This window comes from Crinia signifera, chromosome 3 (genome assembly GCF_055691185.1).
Source record: "Crinia signifera chromosome 3, ASM5569118v1, whole genome shotgun sequence".
In the NCBI taxonomy this organism is placed as follows: Eukaryota; Metazoa; Chordata; class Amphibia; order Anura; family Myobatrachidae; genus Crinia; species Crinia signifera.
This window is the reverse complement of record NC_139219.1, coordinates 336,416,555-336,440,476: the sequence shown is the minus strand read 5'-3', so window position 1 is coordinate 336,440,476 and position 23,922 is coordinate 336,416,555. Positions and strand designations below refer to the sequence as shown.

The 23,922-nt window shown below is 52.4% G+C and overlaps 1 protein-coding gene across 5 annotated transcripts in view; it reads right to left on the bottom strand.

Annotated features, from left to right (window-relative positions):
- Positions 1-7,571: 7,571 nt before the first annotated feature.
- LOC146064927 (zinc finger protein 169-like) overlaps positions 7,572-23,922 on the bottom strand; it is a 30,141-nt gene continuing 13,790 nt past the window's right edge. The window contains exons 2-7 of one of the 5 annotated variants that reach the window (XM_083178955.1): positions 23,263-23,389; positions 20,520-20,621; positions 20,280-20,447; positions 20,059-20,172; positions 16,577-16,731; positions 9,716-10,044 (exon numbers count right to left, since the gene is read on the bottom strand). In XM_083178955.1, coding sequence (XP_083035081.1) covers positions 9,856-10,044; positions 16,577-16,731; positions 20,059-20,172; positions 20,280-20,447; positions 20,520-20,621; positions 23,263-23,389 — 855 coding nt within the window. In that variant the 3' untranslated portion in view covers positions 9,716-9,855. Of the gene's footprint in view, positions 10,045-15,888; positions 16,732-20,058; positions 20,173-20,279; positions 20,448-20,519; positions 20,622-23,262; positions 23,390-23,922 lie in introns of all 5 variants that reach the window. The other 4 variants (XM_083178954.1, XR_014471870.1, XM_083178953.1 and 1 more) reach the window with 4 other exon arrangements.

Below are 23,922 nucleotides of genomic sequence, written 5' to 3'. Positions count from 1 at the left end.
AAGCGTGGCGAGCGCAGCAAGCCCCGCGAGGAGACGCGGATACCTTCACAGGTATCCGTGTCCCCTCGCGGGCTTCACAGGTATCCGCGTCCGCTCGCCACGCTTCGGGCTCGGTGGCTCGCCACTCTTTATATTCTCAACTCCACGCCGACGTGGATAGTGGGGGTATGAAAAGGTCGTAGGACGCGTACCGCCGCCGCTCGCCACGCTTCGGGTTGGCGTTGATAATGGGGGTGGTACAGTGTGTAAAATGACATTTGGGGTGCATTTTACATGATTTCAACTCATGTCCATAATTTCAGTGAAAAATGACATCGCATCGCATCAGATCACATGCGATGTGATTTTTCCGTATACGATGCACATCGTGGGAGCCGTCATTGTACACAAGTACCCATTTTTTTCCCCAAGCCAGGCAGGAGACAAGATAGAAGGAAGAGAAACCCATACAGAGACACATTCAACAAATAGATGTGTGTGTGGTTGCTCAATAGAGAAACCGTAACTGTAACATGTGTAAATACCCTCAACTGAGGAATTTTTAACTAAGTTCACTCAACGGAGGAACTATGAATGTTAATACCATGAAGCAGGTGCGGCAGGGAGGGATCCCTGTGGCCCCTGACGTCCTCGAAGAAAGAGATTTAACAGGTAAGAAATAAATCTCAGTTTCTTCTGCGGCAGACGTCAGGGGCCACAGGGATAACAGTGGGACGTCCTAAAGCAGCCACCTAAGGGTGGGGACGCGCCTGGGCCAGATCTCGTGGAATGAGCCTGAACCGGGAGGGAGGCACCCAAGTTGGAACCGGGAGGGAGGCACCCAAGTAAGCTTGTTTGATGACAGACCTCAGCCACCGGGCAATAGTCTGCTTTGTAGCAGGCCAACCTCTCTTTTGAAATCCATAGAGGACAAAGAGAGATAGATTTCCTAAGTGTTTTAGTACGGTGCACATAGATGCGTAACACACGTACCACATCCAGAAACCGCTGCTCAGGAAAAGCACCTGGCCTATGAAAGGCCGGGACCACTATCTCCTGGTTAACATGAAACTTGGACACCATCTTGGGGAGGTGTGAATTGGACGGTTCGAAGAACCGCGCTATCAGAATGAAAAACCAGTAGAGGAGACTGACAGGACAGAGCCGACAAGTCAGAAACCCTCCTGGCCGAAGCAATGGCCAACAGAAAAACAGTTTTCCATGTAAGCCAAGATAGATCCACTGATCGCAAAGGTTCAAAAGGGGGGCCCTGTAGGGCCTTAAGAACCAGAGAAAGATCCCATGGAGCAACCGGTGGGACAAACGGAGGTTGGATTCGCAAGACCCCCTGCAAGAAAGTGCGGACGTCGTGCAACAATGCCAACCTCCTGCAAAATAGAATAGACAAGGCCGACACCTGCACCTTCAGCGAAGACAGTCGGAGGCCAGCCTCTAAACCCTTCTGCAGAAAGGACAGAATCCAAGACAAACGATAAGTTTTTGGATTAAACTGCCGGGAGCTACACCAGGAAAAGTAAGCCTGCCAGATGCGATGGTAAGCACCAGCCGAAGAAGGCCTACTAGCCCTGAGCATAGTCGAAATCACCCGAGAATTAAAGCCTTTAGCTTTTAACAAGGAGTTCTCAACAGCCACCCCGTTAAAGACAACCGCTGCAGATCAGGATGGTGGCACGGCCCTTGCGAGAGCAGATCTGGCCACAGAGGTAGATGGATTGGAGGGGCCACTGACAGGGCCTGCAGATCCGAGAACCAGATCCTCAGAGGCCAATGAGGGGCCACCAGGATCAACATGCCCCCTTCTGCCTTCAACTTGCGAAGAACTTGGAGAAGGAGCGAAAATGGGGGAAAGGCATACATGAGAGCAAACGGCCACTGGGCTGACAGAGCGTCTACCATGCAAGCGCCTGGATCTCGAGACCTGGAACCGTACAAGGTGACCTGGTGATTGTGGCGTGACACCATCAAATCCACCTCCGGTCTGCCCCACCGGTCCACCAACATTTGGAACGCTTTTAGATGTAGGGCCCTTTCGCCAGCATCCAGAGTCTGACGACTCAAGAAGTCTGCCTCCCAATTGAGGAGACCCGGAATGAAGATTGCCGACAATGCGAGGATCTTGTTTTCCGCCCACTGGAAGATACGGGAAGCCTCCGCCATGGCTGCCCGACTCAGAGTGCCACCCTGGTGGTTGAAATAAGCCACCGTCGTCGCATTGTCTGACTGGACCTGCACCGGGTGACCTCGATGCCAAGGCTCTGCCTGGCGGAGAGCCAGTAAGACTGCCCTCAGTTCGAGAATGTTGATTGACAGTATGGATTCCCGCGGAGTCCAAAGCCCCTGAAAAGATTTCTGACATGTGATCGCTCCCCAACCTCGGAGACTGGCATCCGTGGTGAGGAGAGTCCACCTGTGAATCCAAAATGGACTCCCTTCCATGAGGTTCTGATCTAGAAGCCACCATGACAGGGAGCTCTGTGCTGTCAGAGACAAGACAATCAGGTGTGATCATATGTTGGAGTACGACCCGACCATTTCCTGAGAATTTCCCGCTGTAGTGGGCGAGAGCGGAGCTGTGCGTACTCTGCCATGTCGAAGGCCGAGACCACTGAGCCCAGGACCCTCATGCAGGCATGGATTGAGACACACCTGAGGGAGAGAAGATGCTGAACACGGGACTGTAGAGCCTTGCGGCGTACCTCTGGCAAGTAAATCCGCTGATTTACTGTGTCCAACAGGGCCCCTAGGTGAACTATGGATTGAGTGGGAATCATGGATGACTTGGGCCAATTGATAACACAGCCGTGGCGTTCCAGGACCGCCACAACCTTGGTCAAGTGTGCCTGGAGAACCTGAGGCGACTGTGCCAGGATCAACAGATCGTCCAGTTATGGAAGAATCTGGACACCCTGGTTGTGAAGAGCACTGCCATGACCTTCGTAAACACCCAGGGGGCTGTGGCCAGGCCGAAAGGTAGTGCCTGAAATTGAAAATTACGGTCCTGCAGCGCAAATCTCAGAAACCGCCAGTTTTCTTGTTTGATGGGTACATGCAGATACGCATCTTGTATTTTGAGGGATGCCATGTAGTCCCCTGGTTGCAACGCCAGAATAATGGTCCGCAAAGGTTTCCATCTTGAACTTCGGTACCAGGAGGAATTTGTTGAGCCTCTTTAGATTTAAAATGGGACGGAAGGTCCCATTGGGCCTCCGCACCAAGAAAAGACTGGCATAAAAACCTGTGCCTTGTTGCGACACCGGAACGGGGGCTATGACACCTGCGGACAGTAGTTTTTGTATGGCCTGTTCCAGGGCTACGCGCTTTTCCAAGTCCTTGGGAGAACTTGTTGAAAAGAACGAGCTTGGCGGGCGACCGCGAAAGGTTATAGAATAGCCTTTGGAGACTACATCTCGAACCCATGCATCGGTCGTGAATTTTAGCCATACGTCCGAAAAACGAAGCAGACGACCCCCCACCCTGGGATCCCCCGGGTGGAGAGCCGCCCCGTCCTGCCGAGGGCTTATCCTCGGGTTTGTGGTCAGGGCGTCTGGTGGGCCAGGGACGTTTTCCCCTGGCTTATGAGGGCTTTGCTGGCTGAGCCTGAGTCCTTGTGAACGACAGCCCCCTAACCCTGCCCTGAAAACGAAAGGACTGGAATGCCGGTCGAGGACATGGAGCAGGAGTGGATGGCAGGAAAGCCGCCTTTGAGGCAGCCACCGTGGCCACGATTTTGTCCAACTCTGATCCAAACAATAGAGAGCCCGCAAAAGGTAAAGCCTCTAGAGTTTGTTTGGAATCAGCATCCGCTTTCCAAGAGCGAAGCCACAGAGATCGTCGTTCCGCTACTGCCGAGGCGGACGCTCGTGAGGTAAGAGTGGCTGCATCTAATGCAGCCTACCCCAAATATAGTGCACGATGTCAAGGATAGGAAACATGTCATCTACACTATCTCCCTCAGTAATAATATTAGTGAGGAGAGAAATCCATTTTACCATGGCCTTCGCCACGCAGGCAGATGCCAGGGTAGGCCGCGCAAGAAGTTGTAAAAATGAGCTTAAGAAAGTTCTCCAACTTTCTGTCAGCGGGAACTTTAAGGGAGGTGGTTGGAAAGGGTAGAGTATTGGAATGCACAATCTTAGCGATATGTGCATCCACTTTGGGTGCAGTCTCCCAGCGTACCCTATCCTCTGGAGGGAGGGGTAAAAGGAATTAAACCGCTTAGGGAGCGGAAACTTCCTATTTGGTAACACCCAGGCCTCCCCAAGGACATCCTCTAGCTCAGAAGACTTAGGGAACACTGAGAGTCTGCTTTGGACGCTTAAAAGATGGGCCCACAGACTGAGCAGGCTCAGAGGCATCATGTAAATTTAAAACGTCTCTAACCGCAATTACCAGGGCCCCTACATCGACGCATGCTGCGATGTCGCCTTCTTGAGGCTTCATCAGCATCTTAGTCGACCCTGTCGTCAACCAGTTGATCCTCATCACTATCATCTGCATTAGTGTCCTGATGAGGGAGGGTGGAAGGAATCCCCCAGACCCGGGCCTTACGACTTTTACCCTTTAAAGATGTACGGATACCCTGAACCGAGTCTGCCAAAGAACACGCCCGTGCAGGCTCCTCGGTGGGGGGGGGCAGATGCCCGAGACCCGGACGGTCCCGGCTGCAGGGATGGTGCAGTAGAGAGCCTGTCTATTAACTGTGACATGACTTAGGTAAGCTGGGCACAGGCAGGTTCCTGAGAGGAAGCTGCCACAGGGGGCTGCGCATGCGTCTTTATACATCGTAAGCATAACCCCTCTACAAGCTGAGGCACGCCCGCCTTGCAACGCGTGCAGGACACCAATATAGGGGCCCATGTGTCACCGCTGTCCTCCGACATTGTACAAGAGGCAGCTGATTGTAACATTTAACACAATATACTTTCTGACAGGCAGTGATAGTGTTAAGACAATATGAGACACAGCACACATACAAAGGCATACAATGCAAAATAATAATCTGGCACTGGGCTCCACAAAGCACAAAGGCTGGCTGGAGCATAAATTACTGTAACCTGGTATCCTTGAAGGAGAGGTACAGGGGGGAATTGCCCAGATGGCCCAGCCGTGAAGAGATGGAACTCCAGACTGGCAGAAAGCTCTCTGTGTCCTTCCAACACGTGCAGAAGGCAGGTAGGAAGAGACCAGGGCAGGAAACGCACGTGGGTATATCCTAGCTCCTGTCTCCGGGGGAGGGGCTGTGTGAGGAGAGGCTCCCTCCCCCTACTAGCAAATGGCCACCTGGAATTTTATGACTTATGCAGCGCCGGTAAAATGGCGGGGATCCGGCTCTTGCCGGGCAGCCCCGCATACCGATGCTACTGCCCACACTCAAAGTCTCCCTGGTGGTCCAGCGGAACAGAGTGCACAATGCTATTAGAAGGCGGCGGTTCTGCCGCTTGCTAGTGAAGCCCGGCGATCCCCATCACCGGGCTGCTCAGCCGCTATTACAGGCCTTTAAGCGGTGTTCACCGCTGATGTCCCAAACCTCGTCGCGGCTGCATCTCCCCAGTGCTTTGGAGACAGCCGACACCCCCGCTGTGGAAGCCACGTGGGAGGTGTGCGGCTACCGGGTCCCTGGTGATGGAGCGCAGTGCAGGGGTCTAACAGACTTAAAAGCAGCCCCTTTCAAAAATGCATGTTGGCTCCTGCCAGCACAATTAAAACTGAAAGTAACTAGCCTGGGAGGCGGGGTAGAGGAGGGGAGGAGCCAGGGGCTGTCTCCAGACAGCCAAAAGTTTTTAACCTTTCTGGTGCTGGTTTGGTCGTGACCTCACTCCTATACCCACTGTTATCCCTGTGGCCCCTGACGTCTGCCGCAGAACAAAGTGACTTAATTAAACCGGAAAGGTGGAAAATGCAGTTTAACGTTGATAAATGTAAAGTAATTCATTATGGGAACAAACATGAACAAGCTACTTATAGGCTAAATTGAGTTATTATAGGGAATTGGGTGTCATCATAGATGAAAAATTGGGTAATAGTGCACACTGCTCAAAAGCCACCAAGACACTGGCATGCATTAAAAGAGGAATGGATTCAAGGGATGCCAATGTGATAGTGCCTCTATAAAAGCCATTGGTGAGACTACACTTGGAATATTGTGTTCAGTTCCGGGCACCGCACCTTAAAAAGGACATAAATGAATTGGAACAGGTACAGAGCAGGGCGACTAAGCCAGTAATAGGTCTGGAATCACTAGAATACAAAGATAGGTTAACCAGGCTGAATTGTTTTTCACTGGAGAAACGGAGGCTGAGAGGTGATATTAGTTTGCTTAAATACAGGATTGGGAATCATATGGAACTGGGAGATGATTGGTCACTAACAGGCCTATACTTAGGACACACGGGCATGTACTGAGGCTCGAGGAAAGGAAATTCCATACTGAATTAAGAAGAGGATTATTCTCCATTAGAGCAGTAACATTCTGGAACTCATTGTGAGTCCACTGACACATACACATCGCCTCTCGCTGTGTCTCAGCTGTGCCGGGGAACGTGAGTCCACTGACACACACATCGCCTCTCGCAGTGTCTCAGCCGTACCGGGGAACGTGAGTCCACTGACACACACATCGCCTCTCACAGTGTCTCAGTTGTGCCGGGGAACGTGAGTCCACTGACACATACACATCGCCTCTCGCAGTGTCTCAGCTGTGCCGGGGAACGTGAGTCCACTGACACACACATCGCCTCTCGCAGTGTCTCAGCCGTGCCGGGGAACGTGAGTCCACTGACACACACATCACCTCTCGCAGTGTCTCAGTCGTGCTGGGGAACGTGAGTCCATCGATACGTACACAACACCTCTCGCAGTGTCTCAGCCGTGCCGGGGAATGTGAGTCCACTGATACGTACACATCGTCTCTCGCAGTGTCTCAGCCACGCCGGGGAACGTGAGTCCACTGACACATACACATCGTCTCTCGCAGTGTCTCAGCCGCACCGGGGAACGTGAGTCCACTGACACATACACATCGCCTCTCGCGGTGTCTCAGCCACGGCGGGGAACGTGAGTCCACTGACACATACACATCGCCTCTCGCAGTGTCTCAGCCGCGCCGGGGAACGTGAGTCCACTGACACATACACATCGCCCCTCGCAGTGTCTCAGCCGCGCCGGGGAACGTGAGTCCACTGACACATACACATCGCCTCTCGCAGTGTCTCAGCCGCGCCGGGGAATGTGAGTCCACTGACACATACACATCGCCTCTCGCAGTGTCTCAGCCATGCCGGGGAACGTGAGTCCACTGACACATACACATCGCCTCTCACAGTGTCTCAGCCGTGCCGGGGAACGTGAGTCCACTGACACATACACATCGCCTCTCGCAGTGTCTCAGCCGTGCCGGGGAACGTGAGTCCACTGACACATACACATCGCCTCTCGTAGTGTCTCAGCCATGCCGGGGAATGTGAGTCCACTGACACATACACATCGCCTCTCGCAGTGTCTTAGCCACGCTGGCCGACAGTAGTGCTACAGCAGGCTGCTTGCCATTATTTACACAAGGACAGCACATCAGGGATGGTTTAATACTTTATTATCTTACAGTGTTATCAAACACAATAAACACGTCACTGTCACGTTATTACACGGCGACAGTCCTGATGCGTCACCTGTCACATTATTATTGTGCCTGTAAATAATTGTGTCACTAAGTGCAAATCTACATGAATAAACTTTCCTGACCAGAGGGCCCAGACCTATACATGTGCAAGCTGATACTGAGGTATCGGATGTGTAACCGATATATATAGCGCTGAACCCCGTCACTATCCAACCAGAAGGCCCAGACCTGCACATGTGTCAGCTGATACTGAGGTATCGGACGTGTAATGGACATATATAGCGCTGAACCCCGTCACTATCCAACCAGAAGGACCAGACCTGTACATGTGCAAGCTGATACTGAGGCATCGGATGTGTAACCGACATATATAGCACTGAACCCCGTCACTATCCAACCAGAGGGACCAGACCTGTACATGTGCCAGCCGGTACTGAGGAATTGAACCCTGTCTGGTGTTTGACCCTGGAGTGACATACAGCAGACCAGGAGATGGGCATAACGGTCAGACTACATGTCTGTACATCACACCAGTCATGTGAGAACGGGTGCCAGACGGGATCCCGACTGTTAAAATACAGACGGCCGGGTTCCCGACGGCCGTTGGCTATTCTCCCTCGTGGAGGTCCATGACCCCCATAGAGGGAGAATAGAAAAGGTGGCGAGCACAGCGAGCCACAGTGTGGCGAGCCCGCAAGGGGCTTTGTTGCGCTCTACACGCTGTCTGAGTCCGGCCAGTCGGGATCCCGACGTCGGGCTAATGACTGTCGGAACCGCATACCACACCCGTAAGAACATTATAGTGGGCCATAACGGCACCTGTGGTAGTGCCATCTGTAGTGTAAGGATAAGAAGCCTTCCCACTAATACACCAGGGTGCTCAGGAGATGGCGGGCATTGCAGCACAGAATCTGGGGGGAGGATTTCATTCCCAGGCCCGAGGCATTTACTTTACAGCCATGCACAGCAAGGAAATCGGTGTCTGGTTGATAGGTCTACAGTGTTTAGGTGTTGACAGTCAATAAGTCAACACCAAAATGTCGACATGCAAATGTTCGCCATTAACATTAGGTCGACCTTGTTCAAGTTTTTTGTTAATTTTTGTACTTTTTAATACTTTAACATCCACGTGGACTCTGATCATATGTGGTTTTGTATCAGAATTGATGTTGATGTCAACCTTTTGCATATTGACTTAGACACTGTAGACCTTTCCATCCACCCCCAAGAAATTCATACACCACCCCCAGGGCACTCGTCTGGATGTTGAATCAGTCTGAATTTATTTGCCCCTCCAGTAGATGTGGATTTCCCCTCATGGGGCTCGGAAAGAAATACTGAGGGTTCGGAGTATAGCTCATAAATCTGGTCACAGTTACAGGACAAAACATAGATATGCGATACAGAACCAACCACCGGACATCCTTGCTTGTTGTATAGAATCTGTTTGGCTGTTCCCTCCTGGACCGATGACTTAGTGTTTTACTCAGTGTCCCGGACTCCTACACAACAGAGGCAGCTGCTTAGAACTGTAGACAATGTTGACTCACTAGGACTAAGACATCACCGTTTAAGTCACTGAAAGGTTGCATTCTCGTCACTGCAATTTAGTTGGCTGTACCTGTAGCAGGTGGAGGGTGCACATAATGAGGGGTAACTGCCCGCTCAGGGTTGGAGAGAAGGTCACAGAGGCTGGCTGCTCCAGGTTCCGTCTGCTGCCCCGGCTCCTCTCTCCACACCCTGCAGGATGTCCTCTACCACGTGTACTCGGCTGTGCATGCGTAGCTGGGACTTGTATATGAACGTCCGATCACAGCGCGTGCACTGGTGCGGGCGATCCCCGGCCATGTGAGTGCGCTGGTGTCTGTTGAGGTCAGAGTTCTGGCTGAAGCTCTTAGAGCACATGTTGCATTTATGGGGTTTCTCCCCAGTGTGGGTCCGGCGGTGGTGGATGAGGTTGGAGCTGTGCGTGAAGGTCTTGCCGCACTCTGTGCACTGGAAGGGCCTCTCCCCAGTGTGGGTGCGCTGGTGATCCTTCAGCTGGGTGCTGCGGCTGAAGCTCTTGGGACACCTCAGGCATTGGTAGGGTCGCTCCCCGGTGTGCGTCCTTTGATGCTCCCTCAGCTGTGTGTTGCGTAAGAAACTCTTCTCGCAGTAAGGGCATTTATACTGTTTAACACCATCCATGGTGGTGGCAAGGCCTTTCTGAAAACTGCCGGCAACATTTGGGAGCCCCCAGTCTATAGCGAAGAGATGAGCGCCCTCTTCTGTTGTGACCAACGGAGGCTGCTGAACATGGAAGCCCGGCATTGATCCCCCAAGCCGGGCATGCTTCTCTTTCTCCTCATCAAAGTACCGCAGAAGGTTCCCCACCACCACCTCCGGCAGTGGCTGGCTGGCTTGTAGAGGCTGACCTTGGGGGAGGACATCTGTGTGGGGAGAAAGTGGGAGATTTAGTATGAATTAAAGTGGCACAACAACAGTCACAAGAACAAAGGCAGAATTGTATGGATAAACTACAACATGGCATTGAGTTTGATCATAGCGGGGGTCACTCTGACCCAGCAACCCTCAGTCATATCTGCCGGGCCCTGGTCATCTTATGTTCCACAACACTGTTACACAGAGGGCACATTACATGCTATGTTCTTTATCACTGCTACACAGAGGGGTCCTCACTCATCTCTGCAGCAGTGTTGGTCATCTTCTGTTCTACATCACTGCTATAGAGGGCTCCTCACAATGCACTTGATCTGCAAGAGCATTGGTCATCTTATGTTCTACATCACTGCTACGCAGAGGGCTCCTCACTCATATATGCAGGAGCGTTGGTCATCCGATGTTCTACATCACTGCTACAGAGGGCTCCTCAATCATATCTGCAGGAGCGTTGGTCATCTTATGTTCTACATCACTGCTACACAGGGGGGTCCTCACTCATATCTGCAGGAGCGTTGGTCATCCTATGTTCTACATCACTGCTACACAGGGGGGTCCTCACTCATATCTGCAGGAGCGTTGGTCATCCTATGTTCTACATCACTGCTACAGAGGGCTCCTCACTCATATCTGCAGGAGCGTTGGTCATCCTATGTTCTACATCACTGCTACAGAGGGCTCCTCACTCATATCTGCAGGAGCGTTGGTCATCCTATGTTCTACATCACTGCTACAGAGGGCTCCTCACTCATATCTGCAGGATTGTTGGTCATCTTCTGTTCTACATCACTGCTACAGAGGGCTCCTCACTCATATCTGCAAGAGTGTTGGTCATCCTATGTCCTACATGACTGCTACGCAGAGGGCTTCTCACTCATATCTGCAAGAGCGTTGGTCATCTTATGTTCGACATCAGTGCTACAGAGGGCTCCTCACTCATATCTGCAAGAGCGCTGGTCATCCTATGTTCTACATCACTGCTACACAGGGGGTCACTCTGAGCTAGCGCCCTCACTCATTTGCCAGGGCCCGGTTCATTTTATGTTCTACATCACGGCTACAGTCGACTATAGCAGAGTCATCCTGAGGCCCTTCACTCATATCCACAGTGGGCAGAATACAAGCATCTTATGTTCTACAAGTGGAATATAGTGTTCCACATCTCCTCCAGTGAACACAGGGGTCTTACCCACCACACTGATGCCTGGAATTTAATAAATACAAAAAAACACTACCAGTGAGGAAAAATGCAAAGAGATAGTGGTTCGCATTACTGTCCCACAGCACCGAGGTTATGAGGGAAAATCCCGACGGTGGCAACATCTATGTAGAGTTCATATGATCTCATAAGGTTTGCGGCCACATTCCAAAACCACACTGGCAGGTTACCACTCACATGGGCCTGGTCACATGGGACACAACGGGAGCCAGCTGGGCTTTAGCGGACATGGTCACTTCTCAAACACCCCCCCCATATCTGTTAATTTGCAAGTGACGGTGCCGCTTTACTGCTGGGACCTATTGCCCAAGTTGGTCATAGGGGGAGGTGGATTGGGGTTACACTTGGTGGTATGAAGTGATTTTACAATGGAGGCCTATGAACAGGTATATTTTCAAAAATACGTACTAAATTTTATTTAAAAACAAATTCTGGCAAATCTTTGGGAAACGAATGTCAGTGAAGTTGGCACCTTCCCTATAGACAAAAAGAAACCTAAGCGCATGTTTGCACATGTGATCGGGAACATATGATTGCAGGCTCCACTGGTGCAGGTACAGATGCGACTCTCACCCGCAATAATGCACCTTGTTTGATAGGTCTATGAGGACACACCCCCATGCAATAATTATTATAAAGTGTAAAACTGGTGAAGAACATTCTGATGCATATAGTTCTGCGCTGGGAGATGGAGCCGCCTGCTTCCCCGTGTCCTCCAGGTGCTCGGGGCAATCAGACTGTAAGCTCAGTGCATGACCAGATGCGGAGGATTATTCTATGTCCTGCACTGTGCAATATTGTCACACTATATAAAGGGGTTTTACTATGGTTTTCCAGGATGCCGGCGGGGGCTCATCAGAAAGGTTCTATTCCCCTAAATCGGGGCCGTGGGACAGGATTCCGGTGGGTTTAACACCGTCAGCGGTCGGCATATTAACTATATACCATATAAAGAACGATGATGTTACTAGGCTTTGTTCAACACTACCTTAACTCATACACACACTATCCCTCTTTGCAACCTGACCCTCCCAGCTACCGCCTGGCCCCCGCGCCTCCCTGCTACCGCCTGGCCCCCGCGCCTCCCTGCTACCGCCTGGCCCCCGCGCCTCCCTGCTACCGCCTGGCCCCCGCGCCTCCCTGCTACCGCCTGGCCCCCGCGCCTTCCAGCTACCGCCTGGCCCCCGCGCCTCCCTGCTACCGCCTGGCCCCCGCGCCTCCCAGCTACCGCCTGGCCCCCGCGCCTCCCAGCTACCGCCTGGCCCCCGCGCCTCCCTGCTACCGCCTGGCCCCCGCGCCTCCCTGCTACCGCCTGGCCCCCGCGCCTCCCTGCTACCGCCTGGCCCCCGCGCCTCCCTGCTACCGCCTGGCCCCCGCGCCTCCCAGCTACCGCCTGGCCCCCGCGCCTCCCAGCTACCGCCTGGCCCCCGCGCCTCCCAGCTACCGCCTGGCCCCCGCGCCTCCCTGCTACCGCCTGGCCCCCGCGCCTCCCTGCTACCGCCTGGCCCCCGCGCCTCCCTGCTACCGCCTGGCCCCCGCGCCTCCCAGCTACATCTGGGATATGGTCACTAGATCGAAACTATGAAGGTTGACGTACATTAGGTCAACCATTAAAGGTCACCAGGGCTTAAGTCAAAACATGAAATAGGTGGACACGGTTGAAAGGTTAACAAAAGCATTAGGTCGACAATGGGAAGGTTGACAGTCAGAAGTTTACAAAAAATAAATAATAAAAAAGTCGATATTTCCTGCGCTACCACCCACTAGGGCGTAGAGGGAGAATAGAATTTTGCTGCTAGGTTGCTTTTTGCTGATGCTTGTGTCGACCTTCCGATCCTGTTGACCTAAGCTCTATTGACCTTGATAGCGTTGACACTGACTTATACCCCTAACCTCTCCACCCGCTAGGGGTCTTTGTCAAGACACAACTGCAGAGTCCATCAGTACAGCAAGCAAGCAGAGAGGACGCCTGATGGACTCTGACAAAGAGCCCTAGCGGGTGGAGAGGACGACCATGTCTCTGTGTTACTGACTAATACTACCATGGTGAGTGCGGGTGGAGAGGACGACCATGTCTCTCTGTTACTGACTTATACTGCCATGATGAGTGCGGGTGGAGAGGACGACCATATCTCTGTGTTACTGACTTCTACTGCCATGGTGAGTGCGGGTGGAGAGGACGACCATGTCTCTGTGTTACTGACTTATACTGCCATGGTGAGTGCGGGTGGAGAGGACGACCATATCTCTGTGTTACTGACTTATACTGCCATGGTGAGTGCGGGTGGAGAGGACGACCATGTCTCTGTGTTACTGACTTATACTGCTATGGTGAGTGCGGGTGGAGAGGACGACCATATCTCTGTGTTACTGACTAATACTACCATGGTGAGTGCGGGTGGAGAGGACGACCATGTCTCTGTGTTACTGACTTATACTGCCATGGTGAGTGCGGGTGGAGAGGACGACCATATCTCTGTGTTACTGACTTATACTGCCATGGTGAGTGCGGGTGGAGCGGACGATCATATCTCTGTGTTACTGACTTCTACTGCCATGGTGAGTGCGGGTGGAGAGGACGACCATGTCTCTGTGTTACTGACTTATACTGCTATGGTGAGTGCGGGTGGAGAGGACGACCATATCTCTGTGTTACTGACTAATACTACCATGGTGAGTGCGGGTGGAGAGGACGACCATGTCTCTGTGTTACTGACTTATACTGCCATGGTGAGTGCGGGTGGAGAGGACGACCATGTCTCTGTGTTACTGACTTATACTATCATGGTGAGTGCGGGTGGAGAGGACGACCATATCTCTGTGTTACTGACTTATACTGCCATGGTGAGTGCGGGTGGAGAGGACGACCATGTCTCTGTGTTACTGACTTATACTGCCATGGTGAGTGCGGGTGGAGAGGACGACCATGTCTCTGTGTTACTGACTTATACTGCCATGGTGAGTGCGGGTGGAGAGGACGACCATATCTCTGTGTTACTGACTTATACTGCTATGGTGAGTGCGGGTGGAGAGGACGACCATATCTCTGTGTTACTGACTTATACTGCTATGGTGAGTGCGGGTGGAGAGGACGACCATATCTCTGTGTTACTGACTTATACTGCTATGGTGAGTGCGGGTGGAGAGGACGACCATATCTCTGTGTTACTGACTTATACTGCTATGGTGAGTGCGGGTGGAGAGGACGACCATATCTCTGTGTTACTGAATAATACTACCATGGTGAGTGCGGGTGGAGAGGACGACCATGTCTCTGTGTTACTGACTTATACTGCCATGGTTAGTGCGGGTGGAGAGGACTACCATGTCTCTGTGTTACTGACTTATACTGCCATGGTGAGTGCGGGTGGAGAGGACGACCATGTCTCTGTGTTACTGACTTATACTGCCATGGTGAGTGCGGGTGGAGAAGACGGGTGCCGGATGGGTTCCCGACAGTCGGGATGCCGACAGTCATTTACCCGATGTCGGCATCCCGACTGTCAAAACGCCGGCAGCCGGGTGACCAACGGCCACCCGCTATTTTCCCTCGTGGGGGTCCACGACCCCTATAGAGGGAGAATAGAATAGGTGGCTGGCGTAGCGAGCCACCGTGCCCGCAGCGTGGCGAGCGCAGCGTGGCGAGCGCAGCGAGCCCGCAAGGGGCTTTTTTGCACTCGCCATGCTGTCTGACTTCGGGCAGTCGGGATCCCAACGTTGGGATAATGACTGTCGGGATCCCGACTGTCGGAGTCCCATACCACACCCGGAGAAGACGACCATGTCTCTGTGTTACTGACTTATACTATCATGGTGAGTGCGGGTGGAGAGGACGATCATATCTCTGTGTTACTGACTTATACTGCCATGGTGAGTGCGGGTGGAGAGGACAACCATATCTCTGTGTTACTGACTTATACTATCATGGTGAGTGCGGGTGGAGAGGACGATCATATCTCTGTGTTACTGACTTATACTGCCATGGTGAGTGCGGGTGGAGAGGACAACCATATCTCTGTGTTACTGACTTATACTGCCATGGTGAGGGCCCCCGCTTATTATTAAGCCTATTGTATCTGTTGGCAACAAGTGACACTATATCACTTCCTCTCGCACATACACAAGCACAGAGGAAATCACAAGGTAGCAGACCAGCTTTCGAAGCATTTGCTTCCAGCAGGCTTACTAGTGTAAATATATATATACGTATATATATTTACATATATATATATAAGAATATACTGTAGAACGGAGTTAGCAATAATCTTGGGTTTTTTTTGTTAAATTTGCAGAACAGCCTCAGTGTCTCGCTATCTGCTCTCTCTGATAGAGCGTATCCCGCCTCTAGCTGCGCCGGGCCTTCATCTGTAGAGGCCCCTTTCCACGCTGGTGCAGGTTGTGTGTAACCCTGTATAACAGACACAGGCTAGATACTCCCTGATGGAGAATGTATGTAACCCACAATCAGAGACAGGGCGCAGTCACACAATAGGCACCTGGAAGCAGACAATGTAGAGAACCATGGTGGCTGGACGTGCCTGGAAGCTTCTAGAGAAACCACGCCTTACACAGCACACGGAGCAGCAGCAGCACGCCTTCCATACCCAATGCTCACCTCATATTACCAGGCCGTTGCCCGTTCTGCTTTCGGCACATACAAGGTGTCATCAAGAGGCGGAGGGTCCTGCCCCACACATCGATGGCGCTATTACCCCACAGAGACCTGGCATCTGGGGGTGTATAGCTATGCTGCATTATAACGCTGGCAGCTGTGGCCCTCACGGGACCCATAATGGACTAAACTAGAGAATCATAAAAATTAACCTATCTAAAAATAAATATGTTGGACGATGAGTCTCCTTCCCACCCTCAGTCCGGACCAGCCATCGAGAGCAGGTCTCGTGCGCTGGTTATCGGTCATCCATTGCACTGGACAGCCAGTCCTCCGAGCGATCCTCTCCTGATCCGGTCATGGGGAAGGAGCTGCGGTGCATGTTGTGGGCCTTTTTGAAGCTGTCCAGCCAGCCGTTGGAGGCTTTAAAGTCACGGATGCCCATGTCCTGGGCGATCTGCAGCGCCTTCTCCCGAATGATGCGGCCGGACAAGGGGGCGTCTGTGTCGCGGACAGAGAGCAGCCACTCCCACACGGCAGAGTTCAGCTGGTCGTTGGTAGTCCGCCGCCGTCGCCTGATGCGGTCCCCACTAACGTTGTTCTGCAGGGCGCTCAGCAGCTCCTCCCTGCGCTTGATGATCTGCACAATCTGAGCGCGGCTGACACCGAACTGCGAGGCCAGGGAACCCACCGATTCGTTATTCTTGTAGGCACAGAGGACCAGGATCTTGTCTCTCAGCTTCAGCCCGTTGCGCTTGTGCACGGTCATCTTCTCGCGGGAGGAGTTGGGCGACATCTCCATCTCTTGTTGTTGAGTCCCTCCAGTGCAGGTGGGCTGGTTTGGTGCTGGAAGGGACAGGAATGAACCAGGTTACAGGGCTGTGAGCCGGAGGAGAATCTGTATCCATCCCATCCAAAAGCTGAGGACACGCTAGAACCCAACACTATCCGAACACATCCGAGGCAGAGGCAGGAAATGCAATCAGTTCTTCCTAGTATCAAATAAGGCTCAAGGCCCATTAGCGGCGCCGCAACACACAACGGCTGCCACAGTCCTGGCCGCCATCTATCTGCAGCGGCCTAGGTAACTGAGCCTGGTTATATCACACATCATAACAAAGAAAATCCCACCAATCACCAGCGAGTGCCCTCCTGACCATCACACATGCTGCACACCATTCAGTACCACCGCCAGGTCTCCCACACTGATGGGCACCACCGAGTAACCCACTCACACCTGTGGTTGAAAGATACTCTAGGCCTCTATTGACCTTACTCAATGACTCCTCCCATTCCGGCTGTCACATCCTTGATCCAGTCTTCTCCCTGCAGTGTGTCGGGTCTGACTGTAAGTAGCGATTTAGGGGCATTTCCTAACCGATCTGACTACATTGCTTCGTGTGTAGGGGCATATCGATATCTATGCATGGCCAGTGTTCTCACCGGAGATGCAGCGATCTAGCATCGCTCAGAACACTCATCTCCTTCCACCACCATCCACCCCCCTCCTCCCACCGACCCTTGTTTCTCTTATTATGTGCAGCCATCTCGTCATTGGACTCTCTTCTTTCTACATTCTCCAGCCCTGGTCAAGCTGCCTCCCTCTACACCTCCTTCACCTTCTCCCTTGACTCTGTAGCCCAGGATGTTCCACTCAGTGCCTGATCTGCACCCCAACCCTGGCAGTCTAAGCTGACACATTACCTGCAGTAATACTGGCGTACAGAGTAACAGAAATTGGGGGTTAACTGTGCTCTTCCTCCGTTCAGCTCTGCCCGGTACTTATGTAATATCTGGGCTCCCGTTTTTCTTATGAGACCGCGGCCCCTCGCGGGGCTCGCTGCGCTCACCACGCTTCGGGCACGGTGGCTCGCTGCGCTCGCCACACTATATAAAATCAACTCCATGCGTAGTTGGATAATAGGGGTATGAAAAAATGGGGTGCATTTAACATGGGAGCCCAGATAATACATAAGTACCCTCTGCCCTAATTCCCGCTGCCTCGTCACCTCACTTCCAGCCAATGCTTACCCTCCTCACTCTCTGCCCATAATACTGCCACTACTTTCCCTCCCCTAACCTCCCTTCCTACCAGTGAGGACAAAGTCTGCATCCTCCAGTCCTAATCTCCCCATCTGCTTGCCCCCTTTTACATCCTATGGATTCCTAATAACCATACATGGTCTGGTCTGGCCAACGATAGAGATCTATAGAGATAGATGATGGGCGAATCTCTGGTCGCCCATCAACAGCGATCAGAGATTCGCCTTTACATAGGCATTGTAACACGGAGATTAGTCACGACTTTGGACGACCCCCACACACATACACACACATTACTCTCCTCCTACTCCCAATACCAATGCTGTCTACCAAGTCTGCTAGCTGGGGTCCATCCCTCACGTTCCCACCTCCCCTAGCATCAGGCCCTTTGTCATCCCGGAAGACACTAACCCATGCCCTCATCATTTCCTAACCCCAAAACCTCCTCCCTCTTCCCCATACTCACACTCTCTCTATATTTCACCCTGACCTCCCTTGCAGACTTTATACACATCTCGCCAGTGGACACCGCCTCTCCGCACTACGCATGCCGCCTTAGTACACTAACCATATGATTCCAGCTCTTAGCCCCCACTCCCCAGTAGGTCTGCTCTCACGGACCGGGACCTCCGCCTCTCCGCACTACGCATGCCGCCTTAGTACACTAACCATATGATTCCAGCTCTTAGCCCCCACTCCCCAGTAGGTCTGCTCTCACGGACCGGGACCTCCGCCTCTCCGCACTATGCCTGCCGCCTTAGTACACTAACCATATGATTCCAGCTGTTAGCCCCCCACTCCCCAGTAGGTCTGCTCTCACGGACCGGGACCTCCGCCTCTCCGCACTACGCATGCCGCCTTAGTACACTAACCATATGATTCCAGCTCTTAGCCCCCACTCCCCAGTAGGTCTGCTCTCACGGACCGGGACCTCCGCCTCTCCGCACTATGCCTGCCGCCTTAGTACACTAACCATATGATTCCAGCTCTTAGCCCCCACTCCCCAGTAGGTCTGCTCTCACGGACCGGGACCTCCGCCTCTCCGCACTACGCATGCCGCCTTAGTACACTAACCATATGATTCCAGCTCTTAGCCCCCACTCCCCAGTAGGTCTGCTCTCACGGACCGGGACCTCCGCCTCTCCGCACTACGCATGCCGCCTTAGTACACTAACCATATGATTCCAGCTCTTAGCCCCCACTCCCCAGTAGGTCTGCTCTCACGGACCGGGACCTCCGCCTCTCCGCACTATGCATGCCGCCTTAGTACACTAACCATATGATTCCAGCTGTTATCCCCCCCACTCCCCAGTACGTCTGCTCTCACGGACCGGGACCTCCGCCTCTCCGCACTATGCATGCCGCCTTAGTACACTAACCATACGATTCTAGCTGTTAGCCCCCACTCCCCAGTAGGTCTGCTCTCACGGACAGGGACCTCCGCCTCTCCGCACTATGCATGCCGCCTTAGTACACTAACCATATGATTCCAGCTGTTAGCCCCCCACTCCCCAGTACGTCTGCTCTCACGGACCGGGACCTCCGCCTCTCCGCACTATGCATGCCGCCTTAGTACACTAACCATATGATTCCAGCTGTTATCCCCCCACTCCCCAGTAGGTCTGCTCTCACGGACCGGGACCTCCGCCTCTCCGCACTATGCATGCCGCCTTAGTACACTAACCATATGATTCCAGCTGTTATCCCCCCATTCCCCAGTAGGTCTGCTCTCACAGACAGGGACCTCCGTCTCTGCACACTAACCAAATGATTCCAGCTGGTATCCCCCCCCCACTCCTGGTAGGTCTGCTCTCACGGACCGGGACCTCCGCCTCTCCGCACTATGCCTGCCGCCTGAGTACACTAACCATATGATTCCAGCTGTTAGCCCCCCACTCCCCAGTACGTCTGCTCTCACGGACCGGGACCTCCGCCTCTCCGCACTATGCATGCCGCCTTAGTACACTAACCATGATTCCAGCTGTTATCCCCCCCCACTCCCCAGTAGGTCTGCTCTCACGGACCGGGACCTCCGCCTCTCCGCACTATGCCTGCCGCCTGAGTACACTACCATATGGTTCCAGCTGTACTGCTTGTGACAACACAACAGCTATAAAGCAGCTCACACACCTTCCACAGCCGGCAGCGGGGGCTCCTCTGTCAGCAGGGAGCTGGGGTCTCCAGAGACGACTCCGTCTTCCTGCTTAATCCACAGCGCCAGCTCCGGATTAAACACGACGCTGCCTGGACGAGCAGAGGCGAGAAGACAGATTATAACCACAGGATTCCCCGTTATTACACCCCAGATACAGCGAGCGGCCATTATACAAGAAGGGAACATGGTTACGCACTGGAATCTGAGCGGTCCTCGTCCACTTTCGGTGCGGACGTCTGACAGCTCTGCTCATTGGTCACGTTCTCCGTTTTCACCCGTAGTAAGATGTCGGGCTTGATCGGTGGGAGCCGGGTCACAGGGTCGGCCACGTTCTCTTCTGGATCGTCCAAGTGCACCCCCCAACCTGTAATAACCAGACTCCTGTAAGCAGGGTGATACAGGGAACGCCAATGACCACCCTCCCGCCCGCACCCACCATCTGTATGGAGCTCCTCCTTACACTCATCCCCCGGGCTGTAACTCGGCTCCTCCGCCTGCTGGATGCGCACCAGGATACCAGGGTTCGCTATCTCGTAGCCTACCAGAGAAGGAACACATCACGGAATAGAAAAGACATAAAGAAAGCATAGTACAGTGTTGGTGCGGCATTGTGGGTAATAACTTCCATGGGTTGTGTATTCCACCCTAACAAGGTACCAGGTGAGGCAGCCATCTTGGGCGCACTGTAGGATTACCCTGGGTGGAATAGGTGACCCCTAGAAGAAATGCAGCACAATGGGGTGATTGCAGCACAGAGTAGGGCCCCAACAGAACCTTCCCGTCCATGTATTCTTCATCCCATCTTGTACCAGATGAGGCAGCCATATTGGGCGCACTATGATGGTTACACTGTGGGAGGTGAGCCATACAAGGGCCCATCGCATATATGGGCAAACAGACACTTGTATGGAAAGATCCAAGTGATGCACATGCTGCCCGCAGAGGAACCATCCGAGGCAGCCATCTTGGTGCACTGCATGGTCACCGCCAGTCTGGATGATACTTCAACTTGTCACACAATTGTACCAATATCCTTGTGCACAGATTGTCACAATCAGGCCGGACAATCTGATCTGTCAACGGATCTTGGACGTCTAACAAATAGGCCAGCGGCTGTTAAGAGGCCTACGCACTGGGCCATAACCTGCTTGCTAGACTCCCAATATAGACCAGCACGCAAGACTGAATGAGGCCCTCTAAGTGTAGTTATAAAGTCCCGGCACTGCTTGTTCTGGTATGGAAAATGCGCACCATTAGTGTATTCATAGTCTTAGAACATTCAATGTCTATTAATGTACAGAACTGTTGTATGGTTTGGGAACTGCACATAATGTAAGCCTCCGTACCTGCGAAATCCAGCATTCAGGAGGTGTATGACAAATATCTCCTTATGGGAGAGTTGTACCACCCAGACCTACACTGCCCCCATAACACTATGGATCGGTATCACGCGGAACGCGTTGTCCGAGAGGATGTGATTCCCCCTTTACCGATGAGGTTCTTGTGCTTTGTATGGATTCTGTTATTGGCACATAATGTAAGCCTCCGTACCTGCGTAATCCGGCATTCAGGAGGTGTATGACAAATATCTCCTTATGGGAGAGTTGTACCACCCAGACCTACACTGCCCCCATAACACTATGGATCGGTATCATGCGGAACGCGTTGTCCGAGAGGATACGATTCCCCCTTTACCGATGAGGTACTTGTGCTTTGTATGGATTCTGTTATTTGCACATAATGTAAGCCTCCGTACTTGCGTAATCCAGCATTCAGGAGGTGTATGACAAATATCTCCTTATGGGGGAGTTGTACCACCCAGACCTACACTGCCCCCATAACACTATGGATAGGTATCATGCGGAACGCGTTGTCCGAGAGGATACGATTCCCCCTTTACCGATGAGGTTCTTGTGCTTTGTATGGATTCTGTTATTTGCACACAATGTAAGCCTCCGTACTTGCGTAATCCAGCATTCAGGAGGTGTATGACAAATATCTCCTTATGGGGGAGTTGTACCACCCAGACCTACACTGCCCCCATAACACTATGGATAGGTATCATGCGGAACGCGTTGTCCGAGAGGATACGATTCCCCCTTTACCGATGAGGTTCTTGTGCTTTGTATGGATTCTGTTATTTGCACACAATGTAAGCCTACGTACCTGCGTAATCCGGCATTCAGGAGGTGTATGACAAATATCTCCTTATGGGAGAGTTGTACCACCCAGACCTACACTGCCCCCATAACACTATGGATCGGTATCATGCGGAACGCGTTGTCCGAGAGGATGTGATTCCCCCTTTACCGATGAGGTACTTGTGCTTTGTATGGATTCTGTTATTTGCACATAATGTAAGCCTCCGTACTTGCGTAATCCAGCATTCAGGAGGTGTATGACAAATATCTCCTTATGGGGGAGTTGTACCACCCAGACCTACACTGCCCCCATAACACTATGGATAGGTATCATGCGGAACGCATTGTCCGAGAGGATACGATTCCCCCTTTACCGATGAGGTTCTTGTGCTTTGTATGGATTCTGTTATTTGCACACAATGTAAGCCTCCGTACCTGCGTAATCCGGCATTCAGGAGGTGTATGACAAATATCTCCTTATGGGGGAGTTGTACCACCCAGACCTACACTGCCCCCATAACACTATGGATCGGTATCATGTGGAACACGTTGTCCGAGAGGATACGATTCCCCCTTTACCGATGAGGTTCTTGTGCTTTGTATGGATTCTGTTATTTGCACATTTCAGTTATCGATGATTGTTCGCGATTCCAGCCATCTTGCCGGAGACCGTTAGAGGAGACTTCCGGCTGCTGTAACTGAGACAATTCTCCCTAATAAAGAATATGGACTGAATATCACCGTAGGGCAGTGGTTCCCAAACTTTCTGGAATCACGGCACCCTGCAGTATTCCAAGAACATAAAAGTTTCTTATTGAGAGATTTAGAATATTAGGTTTAATTATGTGGTGAGGGACAGGAACCAATGATGTAAATACATATAGGTTGTGATTGCCAGCTACAAGCATCGATTTCGCCTATTACATTGACCATAAATAATTTGCACTGGTCTGGTTGGTTCCTGCATGTGGGACCGGTAACAGACCTCGTTCCCTAGCAGAATGGACCTTGTTAGTACATGGAGGCGTGGAGACTTACCTAGGGCTGTGAGGGCCCCGTGGATCTCTTTCATGACATTACGGTACAGCTTCCTCTGCCAGTCCGCCAGTAGCTCCCACTCGCGCAGGGAGAAGTAGACGGCCACATCATTAAATGTCACTGTGCCCTGGAAGTACACAAAACACCAATCAGAATGAATGAGAGGAACGGAATGGCGGAGAGAGAGGTCACAGAGGGATGGGGGTAATCCACGCAATTACCCAGTATGCATCACACTACAGATAACAATTCATATGGTGTCATTATGTGTCACATTATACGGTATGGGCTACAGAGGACCTGTCCGTACCCCATAGCTGATCACCAGCATGCTCAGGAACACGGGAATAGGATGAGGTAATGACTGGAAACAGGTAACGTCACACCATGCAGGTGGTGGAGGATACGGTGACAACAGCAGGAAAGCCTGGACCCTACTCGTATCAACTGGGTTTTTGAAGACCCAAGAATCCCCACCCTGCCCCTTCAAATCACACCCCGGGACCTGCCATACCCTGCATCACACCACGGGACCCGCCGTATCCCCACAGCTGGAACCCGCTGTATCCCCACACTGCATCACAACCGGGACCCGCTGTATCCCCACACTGCATCACAACCGGGACTCGCCGTATCCCCACACTGCATCACAACCGGGAC